Source organism: Chanodichthys erythropterus, chromosome 22 (genome assembly GCF_024489055.1).
Source record: "Chanodichthys erythropterus isolate Z2021 chromosome 22, ASM2448905v1, whole genome shotgun sequence".
Classification (NCBI taxonomy): domain Eukaryota; kingdom Metazoa; phylum Chordata; class Actinopteri; order Cypriniformes; family Xenocyprididae; genus Chanodichthys; species Chanodichthys erythropterus.
In genome coordinates, this window is record NC_090242.1 from 12,050,412 (window position 1) to 12,071,628 (window position 21,217).

Here is a 21,217-nt window from a genome sequence, read left to right on the forward strand (position 1 = left end):
GAACTATACTCTCATTCTGGCGTAATAAGTAGCATCTCTCACAAATATCTTCATGCAAGGCAAACAGGGTCACAGGCGCTGCATAATATCATTGCGCCTGCTGCACCCATGGTACGGCAGCAAAGTTCCTTGATTATTTCGCTGGAATGAGAGTATAGTTCATAACCATATCGGCCTAGAAAATCACAACTTTTCATTTTCTGACAGTCTTAGTACACAATGTGACTACAGAAGTGTCAAGTTTTCAAATATCAAAACTCTTTGGTCATTTTTGAGCAAGATGCTAGCGGTCTAATCAGATTCATTGAACTATGCTAAGCTATGCTAAAAGTGGTACTGCCAGACCCGAAGTTCGGCTGAATGGATTCGAAAACGGTAAAACTCAACTGTTTAACTCTAGGGGAGTTGGAAAATGAGCCTATTTTCAAAAAAACGTGGAGTGTTCCTTTAATTTTTGTGTGAATTATAACTTTAAGATAGCTTAGAAGCTCAGAACTGATTTTTCACATTAACGTATCGTGAACATATTTTGAAATATTGTTTTCATATTTCGTGAACATATTTTGAAATATTGTCTTCTTCTTGACACAATAACGTAATCAGTCGACTACAATAAAAACATTGCATTATTGCATTGTCTCATAAAAGATGTGTATTGTAACTATATTGTTTTTTTTGTTGTTGTTGTTGTTGCATACAGTATTGTCAAAGACTAAATATAGGCTACACATAAAATCAATTAAATGCCCGTAATGTTAACAAATACACTTTTATTTACTTATTTTTCATGATATTGTTGGATAATACAACATTTAACAGTTTTATCGAGCTTACAATAATTGTAGAATTGGTGGAAAATTATGGGAGTCATTCACAAACGCTACAGAGAATCATCTCGAACAGAACGATTCGCGAATCGAACACCGCTAGTGACTCATACGGTAGACGGCCAAAGGTTACACTCAGAGCGGATAACCCGCGCCTGTCTCTCCATAAACCTCCGGTTCTTGTTGACATCCACATCATTCGCGTGAGATTACGAAAACGACAAGCAGGAGGATCGGTAAAGTTGCTCAAGTGTGTGACTTGGACGTGGTTTCTGATGTAGACTCGGCTCAGAGTTGGTCCTGTACGGTCTTCCCTCCGCTCCACACCACTGGCCTTCTATCATTTCTCGACAGCCGGGAAAGAGGCGCTGGTCGCGGGTATGGATACCGTGTGGATGCTGCCTGTGCTGCTGGTGCTCCCGCTCCTGTTATGGACCAGCAGTACGATCGTTTACTATTTCAAAAAGTGCTTTTATGTGGCGTACATGATGCTGTTGGCCGTTGTCACCATACCGATTTGCATTCTGAAAAGCGGCGGCAGAGACATCGAGAATATGAGGTAAGTTGTCAACAACGCAAATCACACAATATTATGAACTCGAGCATTGATTCAGGACACCGGGCTTTCGTTTTATGTGGTTATTGAATGTTACACCAAAAATCTGGCTAAAGAAACATATTGTAATATAGATTAAATTGTATTTTAAGACTGGGAAACATTGCTACAAACACACATTTCATCATTTACACGTCATGTGCATGGAGTAAATAGCTCGTTTATGTACCCACACATGTTTTTATGAATGCATTTGTAACGGAATGCATTTCATCTGTTTACCCCGGACAGATGTTCGGATCACGGCAGTGAATCTTTAGCCAGCTCGCTAAGAACAGTGTAAGTTACGCGAGAACACACACGGGCCTCTGTTTTTAACACGAAATCAGAGTGATGCATGCATAAATTAAGCTCTGTGTGTTTTATCCACACTAGATAATGTAAATATGCTGTTAGAGCGCGTGCATATCCCACTTGTGTGTATTTAAGCAGCGCGTGCTATTTAGCCAGAGATGGCGACCGAAGCGTGTGTTTGTTTTCAGATGCTGGAAACGTGTGAAACGGATGTAGGTTGCTTTGCTAGTTACACATGCTCTAGTTTGTCTAATCCAAGACTTCCTATTTGTATTAATGAGGCCATGATGGATTGGTTTCATGGCTCAGCTGGTGCAGCAGAGTTCATCCTGGTCGATGGTGCTAGATTAAACCAACGCTCACACACGCTCCACACATTGGACAGTTGATCGATGGAATTGCGGATTCCAGGCCATCAGTTTAGAATCAATGTTCGCGCCGAAAATCATTTTGAAACCTTCCGTACCAGTCTAGAATGTCGCTGCCATGGTAACGGACGTTCTAGAACAGCAGATCTTCCCTCGGTGTCTCAAAGGTCCTCCGCTGTCAAAGTCAACATTTAAACTGATTAACAGAAACAAGGGCTGTCAATACATTAAAATTGATTGTGATGTTGTGGCTGTGTGTAGTTTTGTTCAACGAAAGAGAATAAAACAAATACCTAAAAATAAGTTTGCTTTATTTTAGCTATTTTACTTAAAGGGTTAGTTCACCCAAAAATGAAAATTCTGTCATTTATTACTCCCCCTCATGCCGTTCCACACCCGTAAAACCTTCGTTAATCTTCGGAACACAAATTAAGATATTTTTGTTGAAATCCGATGGCTCCGTGAGGCCTCCATAGCCAGCAATGACATTTCCTCTCTCAAGATCTATAAAAGTATTAAAACATATTTAAATCAGTTCATGTGAGTACAGTGGTTCAATATTAATATTATAAAGTGACGAGAATATTTTTGGTACGCCAAAAAAACAAAATAATGACTTATTTAGTGATGGCCGATTTCAAAACACTGCTTTATGAAGCTTCGGAGCATAATGAGTCAGCGTGTCGAATTAGCGGTTCGGAGCACCAAAGTCACGTGATTTCAGAAGTTTGGCGGTTTGACACGCGATCCGAATCATGATTCGATATGCTGATTCATAACGCTCCGAAGCTTCTTGAAGCAGTGTTTTGAAATCGGCCATCACTAAATAAGTCGTTATTTAGTTTTTTTGGCGCACAAAAAATATTCTCTTCGCTTTATAATATTAATATTGAGCCACTGTACTCACATGAACTGATTTAAATATGTTTTTAGTACATTAATGGATCTTGAGAGAGGAATATTTGTAATGTTTATGTGGCGCAGACATTATATCAATATAGCGAGGATATAAACATGGCGGACTGTGCGGCTCACTCATGGCGGGTGAAATCTGGAACAGCGCATTTTCAGATACTGCTTATGATTTTTGGGTGGACTTTTATCATTGACTGTTTTTTTTTTTGTTTTTTTCTAGAGTTGATTACTTAAGGTCTGGAATTTCTCAGGCAAAAAAAGTTCTGTTGTTAATAGTGTTCCAGATTCCAAATTCCAGATCATGTGAATTCCTATTGAAATGAATGGATTTTGTCTGCAAAAATTCGCAGAATGGCATGCGTGACCGTACCTGTGCTGTAATTTAACGCAGGAAAGAATGAAAAATTACTGAAGAATTTACTGGTTTATTACGTCAAATTTGAATTGTTCATCCGCCTAGAAAAGTAGTCCCACCACTAAAAGAAAGATTTATATGAGCAGCTCAAATAAATCACATTTTGTATGAAAAATGTATTAAGTGCTTTAACAAAAGGTGATCTTTATATTTCTACTTTTAAACTTTCCCAGAATGCCTTGTCCCATATATTTCCATTGTAAGTTACAAAATGAGGAATGAGTCGAAGTTATTTTCTGTAGTGAGCTTAATTCAGAACGGAACCTGGGACATTCTCAACATGTATCAACATGTTAAATTACAATTGATATGAATGTTTTCAGGAAATTTTATATAGTTCTGCATGAGTGTGACTTTTGTTAATCTCAATTAAGTAGCCAAAAAATCTGAATGCATGCTTATTTATTAAAAAATAAATAAAAAAATAAGTGTTGTTACACTTGTAGGTCATGCCAAGTTTGTAATGTCAACTGCGCACATACCGGCATAGACGGGATCTCTTATGTGATATGAAAAGCAACCTTGTGTTTGTGGCCTTCCCTAATAGTGTGCATGGGGTATGAAAATTGGAGACCTGAGGTCTGACTGCATTTGCACAAAAGTTCCCGTCAGCGCCTGTTACGATGTTCTGCAGCTTTTGAATAACTTTGAAAGAGACCATTTGACATGCTCACTAAAAACTAGACAATTTCTACTCTTCATAACAGTCGGTTCATTCACACGCAGGGTACAATGAACGCACTGGGTACCACAGAATAACAGACACCCATTTATTGCGGTTATTAACGCAATCATCTATCCCAAGTTGAAGTTCACTGATATTTTATACCACCTGTTTAGAGATTCAGTGCCATGTAGTTCACAGGTAAACTCGTCCAGATGAGCAGGTCTGATCAGGACAGTGTTTGAATGTGGGGGTGCGACGTTACCCGGTAATTACGCCAGGACAGGGTGATCTCATGTGTCAGGGCTGGTGTAGACTTACTGTACCTCGACTATCAAGTGTTGACGTGTTGTCATGCGTGCAAATACTGTACATACTAGAATCTGATCGTGGCAAATATGTGGAAACTAATTTATGCAAGCTTAAGTGTTTTGGTCATGGCTATTAAGTCAGGATGACCTAACACCCATATTAACCAACACACCACATGACGTGGGGACGATGGGTGGTGTCTTGTTGCATCAGTGTTGTTCTTCTCTTTTAAGTTTATCTCTCTCTTTGTCTCTCTCTCCCTTTATCAGTGTGGTAGGAAAGAGTGATTGAGCCACTCGCGGAGGTGATCCAAGGATGCCAAACTTATTAGGTGAAAGGAGAGAGATGACAAGGCTACTAGAGCTAGAGGTGGTAGAGGACAGATTTTATCAAGTTAAAATGTTGACCCAAAAATGAAAATTTTGTCATTTACTCATTCTCATGTTAATCCAAACCGATATGGCTTTCTTGCTTGTAGCATAAAAGGAGGAATTCTTTTTATTCTTTTACATGCACTTGCAATGAATGCAGATTTGAGCTTTAAAACTTCTAAAACGACACAAAAGCACCATAAAAAGTATATTCCAAGTCATATGATGACTTATGAGGAACAATTTTTATTTGTTGTTCATTTATTATATTCCCTCTATAGTGGTTCTCTTTACTCATTATCTTCCCTCTATACTATATATCTTTCTTAACTGCTGTTTTCTCACCCGTTATTTTTGTTGTGTTTCAATTCCTTCTTTTTCTTCTTGGTTCTTAACTTTGATCTTAACTGTGCATTTATGTGTAAGGTTCGCAACTTTATTAAAACAATATTTGAACTCCATAACCTTAGACCTATTGGTCTAATTAGTTGTTATTTTTGAATGTTACATTTTCATTTTAGTTAGTCTTAGTCTTATGTTTCTATCATTTTTATTAGTTATTGATTTTTTTTATGTCTATGTAATTTCATTTTAGTTTTTAATAATTTTTTAGTACATCAAGTTAAACTAAATGAAATTGAATGTATTGAATTTAAATGAAAATGAAAAATGTTGCAGTTATTTGAAATAAAAGTTTTTATATTTTTAGTTAACTTTTTTTTCAAACAAGAAGATGATTTTTTATTATTTTAGTTTTAATTAATTGCAATAAGCCTGGCTTGTGTATTATTCAGAAAATATCCTTTTCGAATAGAAATAAAGTAATGCAGGTTTGAAATAACATGAGAGTAAATTATGAGAAAATAAGCATCTCAAAAAGACCGTGGTAACCTTCAGTCTGAGTTGGTTTGTGGTCTTGATAAGCTACTCATGAAGTTTAAGATCTTTGATAACAGCCAAGCTTGGCAGGGTTTAAACTCTTTCTTTGTGTTTGTGTATTAGGTTAACGTGTCAGAGAACAGGTTGACATTTGTGATAACAGAGTTTATTTACGATGTGTGTAGTAACAAATAAAATATGTGTGCGGTTCCATAGCTGGTGGTTATAGAGTGGGGGATGAGATTGTAGGGATGATGTTTTTTTTTTTTTAGGCCAAAACCTCTAGAAACGAGTTATCATTTTAGCATTTTTGTTCCATCTTCCTGAAGTCAGTGGGTTTTTTGAAATGGTTTTTGGTTAAATGCTTGAAATAAAGTCTGTGGTGAACAAGCTCAAGATATTTTCACATTTTATTCTGCATTTTAAAATACATCAGAAATACCCTCTTGTGATTTATTTATTTTTTTAAAGGTGCCCTAGAATTAAAAATTGAATTTACCTTTGCAGAGTTGAATAACAAGAGTTCAGTACATGGAAATGACATACAGTGAGTCTCATACTCCATTGTTTCCTCCTTCTTATATAAATCTCATTTGTTCAAAAGACCTCCGAAGAACAGGCGAATCTCAACATAACACTGACTGTTACGTAACAGTCGGGATCATTAATATGTACGCCCCCCAATATTTACATATGCCAGCTCATGTTCAAGGCATTACACAAGGGCAGCCAGTATTAACGTCTGGATGTGCACAGCTGAATCAGCAGACTATGTAAGCAAGCAAGGACAATAGCGAAAAATGGCAAATGGAGCAATAATAACTGACATGATCCATGAAATCATGATATTTTTACTGATATTTGTAAATTGTCTCTCTAAATGTTTCGTTAGCATGTTGCTAATGTACTGTTAAATGTGGTTAAAGTTACCATTGTTTCTTACTGTATTCATGGAGACAAGAGCCGTCGTTATTTTCATTATTAAACAGTTGCAGTCTGTATAATTCATAAACTCAACTTCTTTCTTTATAAATCTCTCCAACAGTGTAGCATTAGCCGTTAGCCACAGAGCATAGCCTCAAACTCATTCAGAATTAAATTTAAACATCCAAATAAATACAATACTTACATAATCCGATGTATGCATGCAGCATGCATAACGAACACTTTGTAAAGATCCATTTTGAGGGTTATATTAGCTGTGTGAACTGTGTTTATGCAATGATAGAGTCGAGAGCTCGGGAGGGGGCGGAGAGCGTGAGCAATTAAAGGGGCTGCAGCATGAATCGGCGCATTTCTAATTATGCCCCAAAATAGGCAGTTAAAAAAATGAATTTAAAAAAAAAATCTATGGGGTATTTTGAGCTGAAACTTCAGACACATTCAGGGGACACCTTAGACTTACATTACATCTTGTAAAAAAAAGTTCGATGGCACATTTAAAGGTGGTTGCTAACAACTGCCTAAATGGGACTATACAGATCTTGTCTCTGAACACTAAACGTCATCAGCTGAACAGATAAACTCATCTACTTACTATGTGTTTATAATTGCACTCTTGCAAACTATTATAACTCCAATTTTTAGGGAAAATGTTTTTAAACCTGAACTACAATACCCTTTTTACAAGATGTAAAGTCTCTGGTTTCCCCAGAATGTGTCTGTGGAGTTGCAGCTCAAAATACCCCACAGGTCCTTTATTATAACATGTCAAATTTGCCCCTATTTGGGTGTGAGCACAAACACCTCATTTTTGTGTGTGTTCCTTTAAATGCAAATGAGCTGCTGCTCCTGGCCCCCTTTCAAGAAGAGGGCGGAGCTTTAACAGCTCACATTTCAGTTGCTCAACAAAGCTGGAAAATCTCACGCAGCCAAAACGACCATTGTCAGTAACGGTGTTCAGCCTTACATTGTTCAAACCGGAGTCGACACTGATGGAGAGACTCTGGAAGAAGTTACAACTTTTAGAATGCATCTTGACGTTTCTGTATGGTTAGTAGCTAAATTTGAAGGACAAGAGAGGTTTGGCCTGGACTTTATGTTGTTGTTTTAGTTTATGCTGCAGTCGTCCATGAGGGGCTGCCGCGTTTCTTTCGCTTAGTTGTTTGTTTTGTATGACTTGAGTTATGTTGAACATTCGGCAGTTCCTGCCTCCTTCTTGAACATTGTTACACTTACGTTTACCTTTTTTCTTCTGCCGATTGCATTTACGCTTCAAAATGCATGAAAGTTGTTCATTTGTGAACATTATCATGAGAATCATAACTTTTGTTAGTCACAGTGCTTATTTTTGCAATAATGCAAAAGCCAATGGAAAAATCCTATTGGGTTTTTGTCGAGGGAACCAGGGTGATGCTAACTTCCAGGTTGGCCTACAAAAATATGTAATTTTTGCAGAACTCTATTCTGAGCTATTTTAAATCCTGGTCGTGTGATTGCCAAATTTATGTGTTTATTTAATACTTTTCTTTTCGTTAGATGATATTCTTGAGTAAGAATGCATAATGCACAGTGTTGGTATAGTGTAAGTATTAGATGCAAATGCATTGATAAACACCATGATACAGTATCATTATCATATTCATATATTATGCTATTTACGTGTTACTCCAAGGTACATTACAGTTCAAAACTTTTTCTTTCAGATCATTAAGCTAAACAAATTGAAATAAACCTAAAGTAACCATAGAACAGTCCAGATTTACTGCAGAACAGGCTTAGATTCTTTGTCTCAAAGACGTTATACTCTGTGTTTAAAAACGCACATGCAGTGACTGCTAAGATCGAAATCTCTGTGTAGAGAGCTGTTGTTTACTATTCACAACATGTCAAAACTCAAACCCTCTGGGTAATTTCACAACCATCACTATTGTGGTGAGGTGTAATAGGCACAAAGAATTAAGTCAAAGCATTGCTGAAATTAATGTCTGTGTAAACTCAGGAAACAGACGAGCATTTTGGTGCATTGATGAACCAAAGCTCATTAAAAACAAATTAACAAGTAATTTTTAATTATAATATTTTATATTTAGTGTTTGCTAAGTCAAGCATCGCTTCACTGTTGCTTAGTGCTTATTACTGTGGATGAAGTGTTGTACTAAACCACTAACACTAAGTATTTGAACACAATTCATTGTAACTCACTGTCATAAATCCATCTTATAGATAATCGTCATTCAGGTTCCTAAAGTGTTTGAATGAAGTGAGTTTTGTTGACTCTTTCTTCAGCTGCGGTGTTACATAACCACAGATGTCTTTTGCCCGCATTTGCTCCACTTATTCACATTACTGATATGAAGCCCTTATGTGTTCAAAGGTTTCACAGATCTGTAATCTCTCTGTTCTATCGTGCAACATCACAGTAAACATCAAATTATCCAGAAGATTAAAGAATAGTACCTAATATTACCTAGTACTTTAGTTTGTCTTAACATGTTGTTTTTAGAGATTAAAACAAACTTTTTGACTTTTTGAACTTTTGACCTGAATGGATCTTGTTTGTGTTGCCATCTACTTTTTGCTTGTACTTGTTCTATCACATTTTATCACTAAATTTTAAGGCTGGGCATTGATACAAATTTCATGATTCGATTTTGATTCACAAGCTTGTGACGTGATTTGATTCAATTACGATTTTGATTCAATAACGATTCATTTGGATATATATTAGGTACAGTACATTTTTATTTTTCTCAAGGAAAAAAACTTAATTGATTTGTATACAAACATTTAAATTGAAAATAAGGCGTTTTTTATAATAATAACTTTTAATGACTTAATTATGTTTCTACTCAACTTATTTTTTTAAATATAAACATTTAAACCGTTTAAACAATTGATGATAACTTGTTTTCATGATGGATTTATACAAACATTAAATACCGAAGAATAGTCTAAGCAAAAATATAACAAATATGTAATATATATGTTTTTTTGTTTGTTTTGTTTTAGATAGCTATCTAGCTATGGACATTAAATGGCTTTTCTGAGGTAAAAGTAAATGTTACATGACATATTGTTTACAAGCTATTTTATTGACCTTTTTCCATGCTTGAAACACTGATAAAGCAATTACATGAGACATGATATATTTCAGTAAGTTGTACTGTATCTTTCAACATACCTTCTGATGTTCATTCATGTTCATTTCATGCTATAACTAGTAATAAAGCAGAAGAGATGATCAGTTTAAACCCTGAAGCCAGGGTTGCCAGAATTTCACAACAAAACCCGCCCAATTGCTCAAAACTAGCCCAATGGCGATTCAGAGGGGGATCCCCTGGTAAAAATCACACTTTGTGGGGTAAAGTTAAAGGTACAATTTGTGATATTTTTTCCCGCTAGAGGTCGCTAGAAGCCTATTCAAAACAAAGGCGTAGTTTGATGACGCCAAGTTTTAGAGCGGAAACTTGTGACATGTGGTCTCCATCTCAATGGACGGTGCAAAAGAATAGGGATTGGAGTCTGGAAGAACTCATGTTCGTGGATGCGATTATTAACGTTACTGTAGTATGAAGCAGAGCAGGACCGAGTGTTGCGGGAGCTGAACGAGGAGCTGGAGCCATTGATCAACACACGCCTCACGAGCAGCGGGACTTTTATTATGACACAGCCGCCGGCGCCGCTTCCGCTTTTCCGGTCATGAGTTTACGGGAGCTGTCCTTGTCGACAGAACCAGCGGCAGATGGTAAACAGTAATTATGTTCCATAAATAAATAACACAATCCACCATAAAACGTGCAAGAAGTAAATAAGGAACTGCTTGAAGCAAGCTGGTGGTTTGCTGGACGCTAGACACTACTTCTGCATTTGTCCACGGCACTGTTGTCATGTGGTTTCTACATCAGTAAAGGCGGTAACAAAGGTAACTGACGTCATTGAGAGGCGACTGCACTGCCCCGTGTCACCGTTTAGAATGGGAATTTTCTCATGATTTACAAGTAGTTGAAAACATTAGAGATATTGTTAGTAATCAGCTGGACAAAATATATAACACTAGCCTAGTGGTTTTTTGATATTTTACTGCAAAAATTTTACATATTGTACCTTTAACTGCGTTTTTGGTGCGTTTAAAACGTTTTTGCCTGGTGAATGATAAAACAATGGAATAATTTCTTGCACTGAAAGAGGTATAGAAGCTATATTTGTGAAAATGACTGTTATTGTTCGTGTTCTGGATTGTAATTTTTTTTACTTCCTGTAGGGTAATCCGGTTCATGGTTCGTCATGTGAAGTATTTCCTGGGTTTGCGCTATCAGGTCAGCGGTTGGGAGCATCTACAGACAGATGGACCCTACGTCATCATCTCCAACCACCAATCATCACTTGACGTGCTAGGTGAACTAATACACACAAACATTCAACACTCAATGTGTTTGGTATTACCATTATTACCACTCTGACCTATAAAAACATGACATGGCAAAAAGCTTTGTGTGTCAAAATCCTGTTTATAGAGCTCTGTCAACATGACCAGATCTGCATGAATACACTTCTTTCTACATACTGTACACACCCAGATGTCACATGATCATACTTGCGCAATCAGTCTTTCTGTACTGATTCTCTCCTCATCTCTGCAGGCATGATGGAGATATTGCCGGACCGCTGCACGATGATAGCTAAGAAGGAGCTGATATGGGCCGGGACGGTGGGCATGATTTGCTGGCTGGGAGGAATCGTCTTCATCAACCGCCAAAAGACCAGCGACGCCAAGAACGTCATGAGTGACGCTGCTAAAACCATGTTGGCCGACAAGGTCTGTCTTTACTGAGATAAAATGAATTGTCTCAACTCGATCCATGTTAATTGATGATATATGCTCCTTTTGAACCATAGTTTCTTTGCTAATGTCATTAAAAAAAATAATATTTAATAGCCAAATTTCAGGTGAAGAACTACACTACCCATGAATCCATAAGAGAAAACATATCAGGACAAGGGCTGTGTCAGAAATCACATACTCTCTTGAGTAGGTACTTATTTTGAATAAGTACGTACTTTGCGACCGCTAAAAAGTATGTTCTATATATTATGAATGTGTGTAAATTTAATAATCTGGATGTACTACATTCGCCATGCTGTCATTATCATGTGACCACCAGCATCAGTTGCGTTGCTTCACTGCCATTCACAAATCTTCTCCCATGGCCTCATGGGATAGTAAAGTGTCCATCGTAGGCACACTTCAGTATCTCGCCAGAATAAGTAGGTCATGCGGGTTTTTTTTTTTGCCTGCTTCTTATGAGTACTGTGAATTTGGACATACTACTTTTGGCACATACTGTTTTTCACCTACTATATAGTAGGGAAGTATGCGATTTTGGATGCAGCCAAGGTCTTTGTAATGTCTAAAATGTATTATATAGTTGTATAAATACACTACCGTTCAAAAGTTTGGGGTCTGTATGATATTTTTATCCCCTTATTATTCAGCAAGGATGCTATAAATTGATTAAATGTGACAGTAAAGACATTTTACTGTCAAATAAATGATGTTCTTTTGAACTATTCTCAAATAATAATACTGGGAAAAATGTATCCTGTATCCACAAAAATGTTAAACGGCACAAACGGTTTTCAACAATAATAATAATAAGAAGAAATGTTTCTTGAGCAGCAAATCAGCATATTAGAATGATTTTTAAAGGATCATGTGACACTGAAGACTGGAATAATGATGCTGAAAATTCAGCTTTGATCACAGAAATAAATTACATTTTTACTACTTTCAAAAATATAAGCTCTTACTGAGTTCGAACCCTAAACTATTTAACCATGTGATGTTGTGTCTTGAAGTTAGAACTGTTTATGAAGAATTCTTTGAAATCCCTGTGGAGAAAATGAGTTGGAAAATATTTCTATTGATTTCTTAATACCACACAATCTCATTTTGTGTTTACATTAAACTTTCTGTAGATCCGATTGTGGGTGTTTCCAGAAGGCACACGGAATCAGAATGGCGGGCTTCTGCCCTTTAAAAAGGGAGCGTTTCATCTGGCCATTCAAGCACAGGTGAGAAAATCAAGTTTTTAATGTTTATGGGCCCTATTTTAACGATCTAAATGCATGGTCTGAAGCACATGGCGCAGATGCACTTAGGGCGTGTCCAAAACCACTTTTGCTAGTTTAACGACAGAAAAAATGGCCAGCGCACCAGGTGTATGGTCTAAAAGGGTTGTCCATATTCTCTTAATGAGTCATGGGTGTGTTTTGGGCATAACGTGCAATAAACCAATCAAAGTCTCATCTACCATTCCCTTGAAAAGTCAGGTGTGCTTGCACCATGGCGGATTGCTATTTACATGGCGGAATATAGACACCCTCAACCTGACAAGTCAGTTTAAATACATATGTGTATTGCCGTGATTGGTCAAATAATTAGCCAATTTCATTCTTCATTACTGCAAATAGGTCATTCTGATATATGCAATGACTATCCATTATGACATGTAGGCATTTTTATCTTTATATACACAATAATAATCTTTTACATCGTAATCCTTTTATTTTTAATATTTGGCATGTTACTGTGCTGCTGCGTGTCCCTGTGTGTGTAACAAGCAGAGTGTATACGTCTTGTGCACCCGCATATTACTAACGTGCTCTTTAAATAACAACAAAAAAAATAAAAAATACTGTCATTGACTTTAGACCAGGTTTTTGTTGGTCAGTGGCGCAGTTGTTTTCATTTACCTCAAAATAGCAACACGCCAACAATGAGCCTGAACACGCCTCATTTTCAGACCAGCACGCCCATTTGCTATTTAAAGGGTTAGTTCACCCAAAACTGAAAATTCTGTAATTCTGTACACCAGTAAGACCTTCGTTAATCTTCAGAACACAAATTAAGATATTTTAGTTGAAATCCGATGGCTCCGTGAGGCCTACATAGGGAGCAATGACATTTCCTCTCTCAAGATCCATAAAGGTACTAAAAACACATCTAAATCGGTTCATGTGAGTACATCAGTGTATCTGTTTGGAGCGCCAAAGTCACGTGATTTCAGCCATTGGCAGTTTGACACGCGATCCAAATCATGATTTGATACACTGATTCATTATGCTTCGAAGCTTCATGAAGCAGTGTTTTGAAATTGGCCATCACTATATAAGTCGTTATTTTGTTATTTTAGGCGCACCAAAAATATTCTCGTTGCTTTATAATATTAATATTGAACCACTGTACTCACATGAACTGATTTAAATATGTTTTTAGTACATTAATGGATCTTGAGAGAGGAAATGTCATTGCTCCCTATGGAGGCCTCACGGAGCCATCGAATTTCAACAAAAATATCTTTAATTTGTGTTCCGAAGATTAACAAAGGTCTTATGGGTGTGGAACGACATGAGGGTGAGTAATAAATGACAGAATTTTCATTTTTGGGTGAACTAACCCTTTAACACCGTGGACGCTGGATGTGAAAATGATATCTGTGTTGGGCTGAAACGAGAAAAAATCACTTGCGCCACGCCTGGCGTCGCATTGCGCCAGGTGTATGATAGGGTCCTATATGTTTATATGGTGTTTACTTTCAGACTAACCACATGTCAATTCATCATTCAACACCATTGCTAAGGCCATGTCCACACTAATACGTTTTCGTTTGAAAACGTATATTTTTCTCTCCGTTTTGGCCTTCCGTCCACACTGAGAAGGCGTTTTAAGTCATCGAAAACATAGCTTTTGGAAAACGCTCTCCAAAAGTGGATACATTTGAAAACGGCGTCTTCGCGTCGTAGTGTGGACTGTGAAAACGGAGGCTTTTGAATACGATGACGCATTTTTAGTCATGTGATGCAGTCATATGACCAATTCAGCCAAGACACGTCTCCCAGTCTACATTCTCACTTGCTTTGGCCACTTTATACTCCTGTGTTACTCGCTGCAACAACTCCACCACACTGTCGGTCCATTTAAAAAACTCCGTGCCTTTCCTTGACATTGCCTCAAAGTTTCAAAAAGCCGGAAAGTAAATAAACGCCTAGTGGGAATGACGCAGGTCGAAGCTTTACTCATGCGCAGTAGGGGGATGTAAGTGTTTTCATACGTTTCAGTGTGGATGAGCAACTTTTGGAAAACGTTTGAAAATGATAGTGTGGACGCGGAGCGTTTTTAGACGAAAACTCCGTTTTCAAATATATCCGGATTAGTGTAGACATAGCCTAAGTATTTTCTTGACAAATACAGTAGACTTATACCAAAACAAAACAATTTCCTCCTGAACAGTTTTGTTTTTTAATAAAGCTCTGAAACTCAAGGATAAGAACGTCCTTGACTCCTTGTACTTGACCTGACATGTAGGTGCAAAGTACAAAGCTCAAGTAATTTACCTGGCACAACCTGAACAAGTTTGAGCTCAAAGGTCCCTCATTAACCCATGAAACCTGTGTCAGGGGTCAGAGGTCGTAAGGGAGACTAGCTTTATAGGTGTTGTGTGTGACCTTCACCAACAGAGGGAGTCGTTGTTTCTTATATTGTTTAGTGTCGGCTCCTGTGGTGTTCTGCTGCAGCCACATCGAAACTTTTACTCTTATGCAATTGATCTGCACATTTTCAAAGCCACATGAAACATTCCTTCAGTATTTCTTCCTTTCTTGAGGCTTGTGAATAAAGTTAAACCAGTTGCATTATATTTGTTTTGGACTAATGGCAACTTTGTCACTTAAAATACTTCCTGTTTCACTTCATAGGATTTATTTTGTATGGAAAAGTAGGTCTGTATGCGTGTGTATGTATTGTATTATTATTAATTAATAATTAAGATTTTTTAAATGTTTTTGTTTTTTTGGGAAAAAGACTCTTCTGCTCACCAAGGCTGCATTTGTTTGATCAAAAATGCAAAGCCTTAAGGCTAATCTAACCACAATAATTTCCTGTCTCTCTCAATTAAAAGTGAAATTCTAAAGCTACATTTCTATGACCACAACAAAATATTTTGGATAATTGCTGTAATGTTGACACATACCTGTCAATAGCCAAATATTTGAGCGTGACTTTGAGATTCAGATGAGATCACAGACAAAACAAGAGGGGCGGGAAAGGGTTTTTGACAGCATTTTCCCCTCAGAGTTGTAGTTGGTGTAAAGAGGTTTTGGGAATGAGCAGGTGGAATGAATTAGAAATGAGAAATGCTTCTAAATGCAAAAAGTTCATGTGAGGTAACATCAATTTGTGCTAAAACTAATATTTTAGAAAGTGTGTATGTGTGTGTGTCTGTGAGTTTGTGTGTAGTTAATAGTCATTTTACTTTATTCTGAACTTAAATCAAGCATCTACACACGCGTGTGTGATGATGATGATGATGATGCATACTGATATCAAAATGGCAGGCCATCATAATCAAAACCAGATGAGCGTGTGAGTTAAGGCGGACAGACATCACTTAATCTAGACCAGACTAATGGAGCCCTGATGGTTCTCATTAGTTAAGGTAAAATATGTGAACAGTCTCTGTTTTCTTATCTTTTATCTGTGTTTTGCAATTTGGCATTATGCAGCTACACCATGTGACCTGACAGGGTTTATACCTGGTCTAGACTTTGAGAAGTTTAGTAGAAATTGCTTAATTTAGGGTTTCAGCAAAATATTAATATTTTGCATGTATTTCACATATTTATGTAAATATTTTAAAATGCATTTTAATATTTTAGATGTTTAATTTATTATTTTATTGTTATATTTAACTACATTTTTAAACATGAAGTAAAACATTTTAAATATTTATTTAGTTTAAATATACATATTATTTTTTATCATATGTATACATTTATAAAATATGTAAAATATATGCAAAATATTTTAACCTCCAAAAATGCAAATTGAATGTATTATTCATCATTTTAGTTACATTTAACTAAATTTTTAAACATAAATTAAAACATTTTAAAAATGTATGTCAATTTGCATGTATTTTTTAGTACTGTCAAATAGATTAATCTCATCTAAAATAAGTTTTATTTAGATATATATGTATATATATGTAAATACAACATGAATTAAAAAAAAATATTTAAGTAAAACAAGAATTAAACCTTTTTAAATAAATATTTTGTATTTTAGAATTTTAAAATATAAATTAGTAGTTCACTTCCCTTATATACACACACACACACACACACACACACACACACACACACACACACACACACACACACACACACACACACACACACACACTGTCCACCAGTGTCGTCATGAGAACTGACCACTTCTCTGCATCTATTATTAGTCTGGGAGGATAGTTGAGTCTGTGTCTGATGATATTTTTGTGTGAGAGCGTTTCTAATCCCTGCTGACTGACTGTCTACTGCACCGAACATCAACCAACTATCTCTCTCTCTCTCTCTCTCAGGCTCCCATCATACCCATTGTGTTCTCTTCCTACAGTAATTTCTACCTACGAAAAGAGAAAGAGTTCAAATCAGGTAATGCACATTACAGATGTATGTCAAGGAGAAACACAGGGTTCCTGCACCGTATGGAAAAGTATGAAATTTGATTTGAGTCATTTCCAATTCTGGTCACTTATGTGAAATTACTTGTTTCCAAAATATTGCCCCTATTCTGATTTCTAAAATCTAAAAATGTGAATATCCCAAAAAAAATATTGTACAAGCAGTTTGTTTTTAATGGCATTTGGAGCAGGCAGCCAAAATGAATTCAAGACACATATTTTCATTTAACAAATAAATGATTACATCAGTAAATTTGTAGTAGAGCAAACATTATTACACTAGGAAATTCTGCAGTTTTTTTGAAAATAATATTTTCTGAATTAATGTAATCAGTGATTATATTATTATAAAACTTATGAGTAAATTTAACAGATTTGATCAAATTTATTTAAAATACATGCAGTCAGTGAAAATGTGAATGTAATCAATATTATTTTATTATTTTGACAATATTACCTTAAAGCTTATAATATGAATTTAAAGTAAATAAAGTTAAATTAAGTCCTGTATTTTTAGCATTGCAGTTTTTAAAAAATGCTGCATATTGAATTAGTAATATTTTGCCAATTATTTGGATCAGTATTCTGCTGATTATTTGGCAGCATAATAGAATACATATTCAGAATGTAAAGTACATGTTAACAGTTGGATTTTAAAACCATTTATCAGATGTTAAATATTACATTTAATCTAAACCCGTCAAAATAGTAGTCCATATGACTGATGCACTTTATTCCACATCCTCTGAAAGCTGAAATTGTTGTTATTATTTAATATTTAGTGAATTATTATTTTAAGAACTATTCCTTGAAATGCATTGTGAGACATTTTTATTATTGATAATTATGGTGATTATGGCTGTAATGAACAATTAAAAATTGCTTAATTTGTGGTTTCATCAAAATATTTGTAAAATATTTATTCATACATGTGAAATGTAGAAATATTTGCCAAATATTTTTAAAAATGCCTTTTAAAAGGTATTATTTTATTGTTATATTTAACTATATTTTTAAACGGGAATTAAACCATTTTAAATAATTATTAGCTTATTTTAAATGTATTTTAAAATAAGTTAAACCAAGTTTGAATAAGTTTGAATTTTTAAATTCATAGTTGATTCTTTCTATCTATATATATTTATATCTATATATATATATATCTATATATATATATATATATATCTATATATATATATATATATATATATATATATATATATATATATATATAAATATGTGTGTGAAATATATAAAATATTTAAAATGGTTCAATTCATGTTGAATATAACAATTAAATGGTATATCAAAATGTAAATATTAAAATGCATTTTGAAAAACTTCAAATATAGTTGGCATATATTTCACATATTTAAATATTTTACAAATATTTAGCTGAAACATCAAATTAAGCAATTTCTACATTTTAAAACAGGAATCAAAACATTTTGACAGTTAATGACTGTAATGAAGATTTCCACACTGTTTCTAACAGGAACCATCACTCTGAAAATCCTTCCAAAGATCGAGACAAAGGGACTAACGGCAGATGATGTGACGGCACTCTCTGACCAATCATTCGGCGTCATGCATTCGGCCTTCCTGGAGATTTCCGGCCAAGCCACCCAGTGCAACGGGCCGTCGACCCACTGAGCGCTCTGCTGCTGTCGCGCCCTTTCATTCGCTCTGACAGCAAGGATGGCTTGAGACTACGTTGTCGTCTTCGTCGTGGCGACGGAAACCATGGCAACCAGGCGCTTTGGTATCCTCTCCGATGGCCTAATGAAGCAGGAACACATGTCCATACAAACAAAACACACAAGCATTCACATTGACTACACACAGAAGGTGTCATCTTAGCCTAGTTTTGATCTCCCGTTGGACTTCAGGGGGCGCTATGCAGCGGAACAGTGTTTTTATGGGGGAGGGGGTGACTTTTCACCTCGCCCGGAGTGACGCTTTGTTCCGTGTCCTTTTCGACGTCGGACTGCTTTTGTCGATGACGGGTTGAGTTTTGGAGCGACACCCTGAGAACATTGTGGATGTGCGTTCGACATGCATGCCTTTTGACTTTCTATGTTTTTCTTCCTTTTACTGATCTACAAGGACTCATTTCGTCGGTTTGTGTAGGTCACGTTTTCTCAAGGTACTCTGCTTGCATTATGGGAAATCGGTGACGAACATCTGTGCTTGTTTTATTTCTGTTGTTTTTCGTATTGTTTGCCAGAGTATTTTTCTAGTGCGAGCACTTAAAGATGCCCTTTATTGTTATAAATAGTTGATTTAAAGGAAAAACGTTTGACCAAAAAGTTAATTCGGAAATGTCCTATACACTCCAGAGTAAAGCTTTTTGAGTCGTCACAACCAAGGATTTCCTAAAATGCAAAGAGATTGCGCGCTGCTTGTTTGTTCGGCTTCCTTATTTGTCATCGAAAGGTTAGTTCTTAACGAACAGGTCCATTGTCAGCATTATCAAGTGCGGCTTCTTCCTGTGCCATGTGTCAAAAGTGTCTCAGCCTAGAATATTGCGAGAAACACTATTGATTATTGATCTGCGATCAAGATCTTTGATCAGTGTTTAGGATAGAAATACGTTCCTGTTGGCTTAAGTTCAGTGCTTTGCTCGTTTCTTTTGTTTTTGTTCATTTTCAGGTTACAAAACAACAGATTTTCATTCTTAAAAATGTATTTAACATTGTTCAGTCCTATTGTTTAAAGTAGAAACCATTTACAAGTGAACTATTATTATAACTGATGGAATAAGTATTATCTAACACACTATATAGACTATGGCATTATCTAAGGAGCCAACTTGACTAAAATGTGTATAAGAGTCATTATTATTCAGACTTTTGAAGGACAAACTCAAAAATCTAAATTTATTTTACATTTGTCAGCAGATGGTAGCATCAAAACACCTGCTATAAAATGATCCCAGGAAATTATTATAATGTAACTCGCTGAGGTATGTAATATTTTTTTAAGTGGATATTGGCATATAGAAACATGATGGCGCTCTAGAAATGAACCGTATTCGCAGATCATTCTTAGATCAGATATTAAACTTTATCTTAAACCTTAAGTTTTACCAAGGAAATCCGTATGAAAAATGATGAAATATATTTGAAAATGTTCACAATTTATTCTCAAAATGACCAATTATTTAACACCTATTTATTAAAGGGATTGTATCACCAGCTTATTGCAGGAAATTAAATATTTGTAATTATTTCAAAGACGTTTCTAATTGCGCTGCATTGTTGAATCTTATATTTAATGCTTGGTGTTGCGGTTCTTATTGTTTAAGAACGTGTAACATCTTTAATATAATATGTACAATATTATTTAAGAGGTCTGTACTGTACGCATTACATTATAACGGCTCGTTGAGCTGAAAGCTTTTCAGAACTTGATTTGAATTAATGTTTGAGTTGGTTATTGCTAAATGTCCAAATTAGGCAGAGTGATTATTATTATTATTATTATTACCACCAGTAGTACAAATTATATTGCACTGATGCAATTATTGAATACTTTTATGTTGTGTATTAGGTCACAGATTTTATAAGCCCCTTCCCTTTGTTTTCAATGTAATTTTTGCCCTGCTGACTGAGAACCGTGCTGCGTACACGAATCAATGTACAAAAGTGTGTACAAGGTGTTGAGATTTTCACCAAAGCTATTAAGGATGTAAAACAAGTGAAGCTTGTAAAAGCTCTGATTATAAGATCCGTTAGATGAACCTGTCAGACATTTCATGGGCAGCCTTGTGTACGTTTGTGTATGTGTGTGTGTGTGTGTGTGTGTGTGTGTGTGGTCCTTTGTCTGTGTTTGAATGGTGACCAGACACAAATGAATTAAAGCCCATTGTAAAATCTGTAAAGTCATATAAGACGATGATTATATATAAAAAATGTTGATTGTGGTAGAATCTGGATGCGACCTGTGTTAAGAACATCTAGGACAAAGAGTCAATAAAATCGTCTGTTTTTCCAATAGGAATGTTAGGATTTGTTCTTGATGTCATCTGTGAATCTCTTATTTGTTTTACACACACACACACACACACACACACTCTTGTAAATCTATCTTTGTGA

General features: G+C 35.8%; 1 protein-coding gene across 1 annotated transcript; it reads left to right on the plus strand.

Annotated features, from left to right (window-relative positions):
- Window positions 1–939: 939 nt before the first annotated feature.
- Window positions 940–21,165, plus strand: agpat2 (1-acylglycerol-3-phosphate O-acyltransferase 2 (lysophosphatidic acid acyltransferase, beta)). The gene is made up of 6 exons (XM_067377045.1): window positions 940–1,386; window positions 10,865–10,998; window positions 11,244–11,419; window positions 12,580–12,675; window positions 17,019–17,091; window positions 18,616–21,165. Exons 1-6 carry the CDS (start codon window positions 1,208–1,210, stop codon window positions 18,771–18,773), a joined length of 816 nt encoding a protein of 271 aa, XP_067233146.1. The 5' UTR covers window positions 940–1,207; the 3' UTR covers window positions 18,774–21,165.
- The last annotated feature ends 52 nt before the right edge of the window (window positions 21,166–21,217 follow it).